Source organism: Thamnophis elegans, chromosome 8 (assembly GCF_009769535.1).
Source record: "Thamnophis elegans isolate rThaEle1 chromosome 8, rThaEle1.pri, whole genome shotgun sequence".
NCBI classification, from domain to species: Eukaryota; Metazoa; Chordata; class Lepidosauria; order Squamata; family Colubridae; genus Thamnophis; species Thamnophis elegans.
In genome coordinates, this window is record NC_045548.1 from 23815306 (window position 1) to 23826103 (window position 10798).

At 43.2% G+C, this 10798-nt stretch overlaps 1 protein-coding gene across 5 annotated transcripts in view; it reads right to left on the minus strand.

Moving 5' to 3' along the window:
- Nucleotides 1-10575, minus strand: part of PRELID3A (PRELI domain containing 3A) — a 33535-nt gene extending 22960 nt beyond the window's left edge. For 2 of the 5 annotated variants that reach the window (XR_004255803.1, XM_032222256.1), the window contains exon 1: nt 9259-9523. Coding sequence is in view for 3 of the 5 variants with exons in the window: in XM_032222256.1 (XP_032078147.1) it covers nt 9259-9404 (146 nt within the window). In the remaining 2 variants the exon portion in view is untranslated. The other 3 variants (XR_004255804.1, XM_032222257.1, XM_032222258.1) reach the window with 3 other exon arrangements.
- Nucleotides 10576-10798: the final 223 nt, after the last annotated feature.

Consider the following 10798-nt stretch of genomic DNA (forward strand, 5'->3'; position numbering starts at 1 on the left):
TACTTTATATTTTTCAATTGGAAGAATTATATCATAATTTGTTTTAGCATGAGCAGCATTACAAGAACATCATACTATATTATTACAATACCAATGCAAATATTATTCATTTTAAAAACTAAGAAGACAAATTTTCTCTGTAGAAAGTTCCTATCTAGGAATGGTCTACTGTACTCAAAGGAAAATCTTTCAGGTTATAAATTCAATTATGTATTTAAGATTTTCTTAAAACAGAGCTCTGCTAATCACCAGTGCCAACAATGTATTTAGAAACTGTTTCAATGTTATGGTTATAAGTTTTTTAAAGTAGTTTTTAGTCTTCTGTCTCATCCACTTGACCACCTGACCTGGAAATATTCTCTCATTTCTATTATTTTATCTGTTTTTTCTCCCTACCATATTTCTGGAAGTTTTAAATTCCTAGATAGTTCTCATCTGTCACTCAACATCTATTTATATTTTCCATTTATGTTGAATTCTGATGGCTCCAGAAAACTGACTATGCAAATGAAATATCTAACAGAGGCATCATGATTCAATGCCTATTCAAGAAACTAAGTCAGTTTGAAAACTATTGCTGATAAGTCTGGAAGTATCCAATGATAAATCAAACTACAACTCACAACCTTTGTTCCCTACTTGCCTCAGGCTGCTGAATATAAGTCAGCACGTAACACGTGTATATTCTGAACATGTAAGCTGGACTTTGATTTTTAGAAGTACCTTAGATCACTGGAATTGAAAGGAGAGCAACAGAACATTGTTCTATAGAATCACTTGTTCCACATCTCTCTTTTAAGTGGCTCTGTTGCAATTCCCATATGCTAAAATATACGTAGCTTGAGCTTCTGTTAGATTCTCTTGATAATTAATACTTGCCTGGAGGTTTAATTCATTTATACTTCATTTATTCTTTTAGTTAATAGCTCTCCCATAGTTTAAAATTGAACTGTCCAGTAGAATTTGAAATGAAGGTTAGTGCGGTGTCCCTGGAGTTACAGATAACAGAAACCAAAACAACTGCCTTTCCTCAAAATGTTAACAGACTGAGAGGAGAGGAGAAAGCATGCAGATACATTAATCACTATTGTTTAAAAAATATGCTGACTGCATACATCAAGAGGGAATCTTAATTGTGTGAAGGAATTGTGTGGAGCATCAGAGCAAGGTTACTCACCATCATATTCAAAGGGATTGTTATACAAAGGTCTCACTGTGATTTACAATTTTTTCTTAATCTATCTTACATAGAGTAACAAACCAAATGTCTAACATATATAACCATGCTTTGTTCAGGGTTCTTCTATAGTTCCTTGGTGAGAAGGCCTGTGGTTTCTATAATCTGGGCCTGCCAATAAAATATATTTTGTTGGAACTATTTTCAATCACTTTGGTTCTTAATTTAATAGGAGGAATAATATTTCCTCCAACACAGGGAAAAAGCCAGTGTAGTCTAGTAGTTAAGGTGCTGGCCTAAGAGCCAGGAGACTGTGAATTCTGGACTTGTCTTAGACATGAAAAACTGGCTGGAGGACATTGGGTCAATCATTCTCTCAGTCCAACCACTTCATTTCACAGATGAAATGTTTGTGGGAAAAAATAGGAGGAAGGAGGAGTATTAGGTATGTTTACAACCTTGAGTTATTTATAAATAACAACACCGACAGGATGAAAATAAAATAAAATGCTGAAAATGCTCTTTTCTGATGTGCACTGGCAATTTCAAATCACATTAAACATATCTTTTAGCATGAGTCTTACGCAGGATAAATAATTGCAACAAGAATTTCACCAATTCATATCAGTAGTACAATCTCATTCAGCGTGCCAGAACATTCCATTCTTTCCAAGTCTGAAGAGCTGACAGGAACTTATTTAAGGCAAGAATGCATACTAGTAGTTATCGGTTAAAAACCACTTGTTCAGCAACTATTCAAAATTAGGACACTGTTGACACGTGATACTTACGACCAGTATTCATATTTGTGGCCCTCCCAACACCCCTGCAGTCACATGACCACGATTCAGGTAGTTGGAAACTGGCTTACACTTACAGCATCCTGTGATCACCATTTATGATCTTTTCTGCTGGCTTTCTATAAGAAAGTCAATGGGGAAGCCAGTATGGAAGGTTGCAAGTTACTATGGTAAATAATCCCCACTGTTTTTTCTCTCAAAGAAATCCCAAACAATAGGCCCAGGCAGGTAGGCAGCCACCTATCTGGTTGCACTTGTGTTGAGCACACACATGCTGGCCTTGCCGGGATCACACCACAACAAAGTACCCACACATACTTTTGCATCCCGCAAACACTTGCTGCCCTGCTTGTAAAGCCACCGAAGGAGACTTGCAACTTCCTATCAGCTTCCCCATTGTCTTAACTTGGTGGAAGCTGGTTAAAAGTCACACGTTCCAATCACACGAGGTCCTCACTTAACAACCATGATCCACACTTAACAACAGCAACAGGAATTGCTGGGATTGTTGTCAATAAGAAATCTGGTCATGTGACATCACACTCATAACTTCATTGCTTAGTGATAGAAATTCTAGTCCGAATTATTGTTTTTAAGCGAGCTCTACCTCTACAGTTTATTCTCTGTCACTTACATGTAGATTGAGACTTTTGCTGGAAGCTAAATGTTTGATACTAAATGTCATACAAATAATAATGCAATTTTTAAAAAGTTTTGGGATTTAACCTTAGATAAACTTTGGCAAGATGACAGCTATTCTGGGGTGTTGGTTCATTGACATATATCATACCAATCATGCAGTTCTTTGTCTAGATAAGCAATGATATGCAAATTTTAGAAAAAGAGTAACATATAAACAGAAGGTTTAAAAGGAAAAAATAAGGACAGGAAAGGACACCTTCAATACATGTCTCATTTTCGGTTTTTACCTTCTCTGTATGCCATTTCACACAATAGTTTTTTTATTCTTTAAATCCCTCATTGGTCTCTTTTTGTAGTTCATCAATCCTATGCAACCATAATGTTCTTTGTCTTCTCCTTCACATACTTGTTTTGCAATTTGATCCTTGTTATTATTATTATTTATTATTTATTTGTCTTGTATGCCGCTCACTCCCGGAGGACTCCGGGCGGCTCACAAAAGACAAGGGAAAGGGGGGAACGAGACAAAGACAACATATTAAAAACAAAACCAACATTCACAATTTCCGTGGAGGTAGATGCTTCTCAGCTCCCCCCAGCCTGCTGGAACAGCCAGGACTTGGTAGCTTTGTGGAAGGCCGGGAGGGTAGTAAGGGTCCGGATCTCAACAGGGAGCTCGTTCCAGAGGGCCGGAGCTGCAACAGAGAAGGCCCTCCCCCGGGGAGTCGCCAGCCGACATTGGCTGGCAGATGGCATCCGGAGGAGACCCAACCTGTGCGATCTAATTGGTCTGAGAGAGGTAATCGGCAGGAGGCGGTCTCTCAGGTACCCAGGTCCGATGCCATGTAGGGCTTTATAGGTAGCGACCAGCACCTTGAAGCGGATTCGGATTCAGCTACTAATAGGTAGCCAGTGCAGCTCGCGGAGGATAGGTGTAATGTGGGTATACCTTGGTGCACCCACAATCGCTCGCGCAGCTGCATTCTGGACTAATTGGAGTCTTCGAACACTCTTCAAGGGCAGCATTACAATAATCCAGTCTTGAGGTCACAAGGGCGTGAGTGACTGTCTGAAGGGCCTCCCGATCCAGGTAGGGTCACAATTGGTGCACCAGGCGGACCTGGGCAAAGGTCCCCCTAGTCACAGCCAACAGATGGTGTTCTAGAGTCAGCTGTGGTCCAGGAGGACTCCCAAATTGCAAACCCTCTCTGAGGGGCGTATAATTTCGCCCCCCAGCCTGAGAGATGGAACAGTTGGACAATCTTTGGGAGGGAACATCAGAAGCCACTCGGTCTTGTCGTGATTGAGTGCCAACTTGTTTGCTCCCATCCAGACTCTAACAGCCTCCAGGCACTGGCACATCATTTCTACTGCTTCGTTGAGTTGGCACGGGGCAGACAGATACAGCTGCGCATCGTCTGCATATTGGTGATACTTAATCCCGTGCCGGCGTATGATCTCACCCAGCAGCTTCATGTAGATGTTAAATAGGAGGGGGGACAGGACCGAACCCTGCGGCACCCCATACTTGAGGGGCCTTGGGGTCGATCTCTGCCCTCCGACCAACACCGACTGCGACCTGTCCGAGAGGTAGGAGGAGAACCACCGCAAAACGGTGCCTCCCACCCCCACCTCTCGCAACCGTCGCAGAAGGATACCATGGTCGATGGTATTGAAGGCCGCTGAGAGGTCAAGAAGCACAAGGATAGAGGGGTGACCCCTATCCCTGGCCCGCCAGAGATCATCGATCAGCGCGACCAAAGCAGTTTCCGTGCTGTAACCAGGCCTGAAACCCGACTGAAAAGAGTCTAGATAATCGGCTTCATCCAAGGACCGTCGGAGATGCGACGCCACCACTTTCTCAACAACCTTCCCTACAAAGAGAAGGTTGGAGACTGGACGATAGTTGCTCAAAATGGCTGGGTCCAGAGATGATTTCTTCAGGAGGGGTCTCACCACCGCATCCTTTAGGAGGGGTGGGAAGATTCCCTCCTGGAGAGAGGTGTTCACAATCGTCTGGATCCAGCCGCGTGTCACCTCCCTGCTGGTTGAGACCAGCCAGGAGGGACACGGGTCCAGTATACAAGTGGAGGCACTCACCGCTCCCATGGCCTTGTACACTTCATCAGGAGAAGCCCGTTGAAACTCAAGCCATAAAGCATGCTCAAGACCCTCCCCCGGTACCTCGGCTGGTATCGTGCAATTGGAGTCCAGCTCTGTCCGAATCCGAGCGACTTTATCCGTCAAATACTGAACAAATTCCTCAGCTCTACCCTGTAGAAGGTCACCCGCGTCCCTCCCTTTCAAGAGGGAGCGAGTTATTCTAAACAAGGCGGCTGGGCGCGATTCGGCGGATGCAATAAGGGCGGCAAAATGCGAACATTTCGCCGCCCATATTGCCATGAGATAGGCTCTAATAAAGGCTCTCATCAGTGCTCGGTCTGACTCAGATTTACTGGCCCTCCAGCGGCGCTCTAGGCGTCTCTTTTGGCGCTTCATCTCCCGGAGTTCCTCGGTGAACCAAGGGGCCCTCCTGGATCCGCCGCCTCGGAGAAGTCGCAAAGGCGCAATCCGGTTTAGAGCCCCCACCGCCGCTGTATTCCAAGCAGCGACTAAGGACTCCACTGGATTGTGGACGATGGTGTCAGGTATTTCTCCAAGCGCCGTCTGAAACCCCATTGGGTCCATCAGGTGCCTGGGGTGGAACCACCTAATCGGTTCCTCCTCCCTACAGTGGGGGATTGGCTTCCGAAAGTCAAGCCTCAGCAGGAAGTGATCAGACCATGACAAGGGCAAGGTTTTAATGCCCTTCAACTCTAGATCACATCTCCACTGCTCCGACAGAAATACAAGGTCAAGTGTGTGACCCGCTGAATGAGTCGAACTTCGAATTACTTGGGTCAAGTCCATGGCTGTCATGGAAGCCATGAACTCCTGCGCCCCATCAGAGCATTCACCAAGTGTAGGCAGGTTGAAATCCCCCAGAACCATAAGCCTGGGGAACTCCACCGCCAACTCGGCTACTGACTCGAGGAGCGAGGGGAGGGCTGTTGCAACGCTGTTGGGAGGTAGGTACGTTAGCAACAGACCCACTTGACCACCAAGGTCCAGCTTCATCAACAGGGACTCACACCCGACAAACTCCTGAGCAGGGATCCTACGAGGAACTAAAGACCCTCGGGCGATGACAGCCACTCCCCCACCCCTTCTCTGGGGTCGCGGCTGATGAAGCACCTGAAAACCTTCTGGGCACATTTCAGTGAGGGGGACTCCTCCCTCTGGGCCCAGCCAGGTCTCAGTAATACATGCCAGGTCTGCCCCCTCGTCTAAAATTAGGTCCTGGACAAGGGGAGCTTTGTGAACCACAGACCTGGCATTTAGCAACAACAGCCTGAGACCAGGGCCCTGACAATTCTCGCCACCTGGCTCTGGAGTGGAACTAACAGTGGAAGTGTGGAATTTCTCTATGACCAACATTCTTCTTTTACACTGCTTGCTCATTTTTTGTATTTAATGTTCATTCAATAGTATGCATTCTTATTTCATAAATTTATAAGCTACCCCCTTTAACATAGCCATTTTCTCCTACATCAAGTTACTTTTATATTTCTTTTGATATAACCAACACTCATTTCTATATAATAAATTAGGCAAAAGCACATTCACACAGCCAGCCATATTAAATTATTGGGATAAATATTCAATTTTTGTTCATATTCTACCTGCTACCTTTGCACCACAATTTGCATGTCTTAAAAATGTATCCACCTTTGTTTCCATTTCTAGTGGAAGGAGCACTGACCAATATTAAGTATAAGTACCACTATCTTCAATTTTCATTCTAAAAAAATGATCCTCCACCAAGGAATTACTTCACATATTAATTAAAAAGTCCTCTCTTAGCAGAATATTATTGATATAATTAGAAGAGCGTTCTATAAATTTTGGTAGGAAACTGCAGCCACAGGTTTGTATTCTCATTTTGGTATCTATTGCAGAATAGAAATGCAGATTTAAAATAGCTGAAATGTCAGTAAGAGATTACAAGATTTTCATCACACCAATATGTGCAATCTTAGGGTTTATGCAATCTAACCAGACACTGTACAGAAAGATGATAAAGGGTAAGTTCACATTCAGATGTCTTTAAACATTCGGGGGGGAGGGACACAAGGATGAGAATGGCATACTTAATTGGACTCCTCAAAAAAAAAATGTTTCAGAACCACCCTGCCGTTTATTAAAGTACCCTCTTTTTTTTAGGCTTCCATGGAAGTCTAAAAAAGGTGTGACTGTTTAAAGACACCAATTAATTACCTTCAATATGATGCTTAAAGCAGCAGTACTTTTCAGAATCATTTAGAAGCCTGAAAATTAGAATAGCTGAAGGTTACTATATTGGGCTTGTTCATATTCATTCTATTAAACAGACAGACAGACACACTCAGTATCAGCTGGAAGAACTGTATGAGGTTCTGGGAAAAGATCAGTGAATAGGAAAGACATATAGTTTATGCTGAAACTTCATAGAATCATTTTATAATAGCACAGCTATTTAACAGTATATTATGCTACATAATAATATAGTATAATATACTGTTAAATTATACTGTACATAATTTAGGGTATCTGCTTTTCATGACTGGACAATCACTGAAGCCTTTAAATGTAAACCAAGTGTATCAAATGAGTTTGAGAAAATCGTAATTCTAATTTCCATGCAAGAAACATAATTTTGCCAGAGAGAAAATATAACTTCTGTTCATGCAAAACAAAAATTATCCAACAAACCATTACAATGAAGACAACTTTTACAGTGTCCTAAATTCTCTACTTAGAAAATTCCAAAATAATTGGATCATGAATTTATTTCCTCCATGTCTGTATACTTGGAGACATATCACAACATTACCTCTTTCTTTTTTCCCCACCCTTCCTTGAAGTGCTGTCTGTTTTATATTAATTTGGTCTCTAAAAGGACAAACTCTCTACTAAAAAAAGATGACAAAGAAGAAATGAGTTAGAGTTAGAGTTTATTGGTTTTGTATGCCGCCCACTCCCGAAGGACTCCGGGCGGCTCACAATAAACAGGGGAGGGAATAAATAAGACAATACAAACAATTTTAAAATCCACAATAGTCACAATTAAGACGGGGCTGGGTGCTTTAACAGCCCCCAGCCTGCCGGAACAGCCAGGACTTAGTAGCTTTACGGAAGGCCGGGAGGGTAGTAAGGGTCCGGATCTCCACGGGGAGCTCGTTCCAGAAGGCCGGAGCAGCAACAGAGAAGGCTCTCCCCCGGGGGGTCGCCAGCCGGCATTGGCTGGCAGATGGAACCCGGAGAAGGCCAAGACTGTGCGATCGAATTGGTCTTTGGGAGGTAATTGGCAGGAGGCGGTCTCTCAGGTACCCAGGTCCGATGCCATGTAGGGCTTTATAAATAACAACTAGCACCTTGAAGCGAGTCCGGAGACCAATGCAGAGACCAGTGCAGCTCGCGGAGGATAGGTGTAACGTGGGTGTACCTAGGTGCACCCACAATCGCTCGCGCGGCTGCATTCTGGACTAACTGAAGTCTTCGAACACTTTTCAAGGGCAGCCTCATGTAAAGTGCATTACAGTAGTCCAGTCTTGAGGTCATGGATTTAGAAAGCAAAATATTTCTCATGTATGCATACAGAGAAACATAAATGAGGAAAAACAAATAAACAGTTTGATTGACAAGTAAAACTAGTCCTAAATATTCCTCTCTGGCCTCCACCATTTTGACATTTGAGTCTGCTATGGTTATGAAAAAAAATATCAGAATTTGGACTTAAGTTGAAGTCCAAATTCTGGATTTTTCATAACCAAAGCAGACTCAAATATGTCAAAACAGTGGGGACCAGAGAGGAAGATATAGGACTAGTATTACTTGCCACTTAATCAAACTGTTTATTAAAATTGCACACATCAGAAAACTATTTCTAAAAACCTCAGAACAGGTAAGGGTTTTAAGATCATCCACAAAGGGCTAGCCAGCCTGGATCACACACGTTTATAGAGGAAGAAAACACCAACTTGATGACCTTCCAGCATCCTAGCAGAAGTGTCCTCTTACCAGTTTCTGTTAGAGGGCAAATCAAGAACTACTTTGCCCTGCAATAAGGACAAGAAGGAAACACTAGGGGGGAAAGACCTAGTTACTATAAATACTGAATTAATGCCTTAAATAAATCAAAATGAGTGTAACTCTCTCTACACCCACCCACCAATACCAGCCAATTTTTAAAGCTCTTCTCACTTTTTACCTAAGTCTTCGACATCATGACCCTGAGGTCGGCAAAGCTACAGCAGTTAGGCAGAGACGTTGTAGGAAACGGGTTTCCCTGGCGCTGACCAATAAATTGTGGGTTAACGGGCTGCATTCACACAACATCTTGAATAAGAATAGAGCTGGAAGGGACCTTGGAGGTCTTCTAGTCCAGCCCCCTGCTCAAGCAGGAGATCCTCTACCATTTCAGACAAGACACACCATTCCTAAGAGGTCTTTAAGGGGCGTGCATAAACGCACCAGCGTGCCTACCGTCCCTGTCCTAATATTTCTTCTTTCGTATTCATTTCATGTATACATAATCATGTTTATATTTATATCTGTTACCTCACTGTATCTTTAGGAAACATTCCGGGGATCCAGGCGGGACGATTTGTAAATCGTGGGTTATGGATTAGCCCACTGCGCAAATCCAAGAAATAAACTACGATTTCATTAGCGCCAGCAGAGTGGATCACTTCAGCCTTTCCCATTAAAGGGAATTTAAAGGGACGGCAAGACGGCAAGCTAGGAAAAGCTGGAGATCTTCCACAAAACAGGCTATAGAGGAACCCGTGCTGGATGTCAAGCTACGTCCTCCTCTTCTGCCTCCCCTTACCCGAATTCGTGTTCCGAGCTCCAGATCTTCATCCTGCAAAGAGCGGCGGCTGCACGGCGGAAGGCACCGGCTTCTGGGCTCAGAAGGAAAAGGCAAAGCTTCCCGGACAGGAATGTGACCAGAGACGTCAGCATTTGCGTCACCAAGGCAAGGGCAGAGCATCTCCTGGGTCAGCCACTCTCGGCTCTGGCAGGCGGGAAAAGGCGGGCCAAGCGCACAAGGAAAGGCGGCAACGCCCTTGAAGCCGGAGACGCCGAGTTCACCTTGTCGGTCGGCGCCGTCATTGCTACGCGGCCGGGCTTTTCGGCTGGGGAATTCTAGGAGTTGAAGTCCAGTCCTCTTGAAATTGCCAGGGTTGAGAAGCACTGCGAATAGAACTTACTTCCGAATGGGCAGCACTTTAAAGAAGAATGTCCTCATTTTAAAATATGTCTGGCTAAATCCACCGAATTTAATAATTAATCGTATTGGATCACTAATTTTAATTAAAACAAAAAAGAAACGCATAGCCCTATCAGATCGGCATGTTCACTTAGTAGGTATTTTGGTCAGAGTTGACAATGAGCATTGTGCAATTTCAGCTGTTACCTAATGTACAGTATTACTACCATATGTAGCGCAACCTCAGACATCTGTAGTTCAGCCAACTGGATTAGTATTTAATGTTAGAATTTTTTTCCAGATGCCCAGTATAAATCAACTTCCTTGTAATTTAAACTATTTTATTCCCTGGTTTAAAAACCTTTAGTAAAACAGATTTTTAAGTCCTTTCCAAGCTATTTTTTTTCTGGAGGAAAGGTAGATCAGTCATGCGGTGATGTAATAGTGTGAACAAAGACCAAAATAAACCTTTTTTTTTTTTTGCTATTGATGCCCTTGCTGCTTGTCAGAATGTCCTAGAACTCAGAGTATCACATTTATATAGTCCAGTTCAAGCTGGGTCAGCAAGGGCAACAGTCACACCTATCATGTGATTATAAAATTGAAGTATAGAAAAAAAAAAGGTGACCTCAACGACTAAAAGAATGCAAATGTCCAGTTGTCTGCAACGAGTATAAATCCTGCCATTCCCCACCATCTAGTCAGAACTGAAGGAGCTTTTTGGATGAGAAGCAAAACGTCTTCAAAGAAAAACCAGAAAATTCAGTTGCCTCTTGAAAAAGCACCTTTGGAACAACCATGACCTGGATGACTAAAACTCTCCATAGACATATAGAAAGGTTTTTCAGATTGGGAGCAGACTTGAAACCATGTTTTTATTTCCTGGAT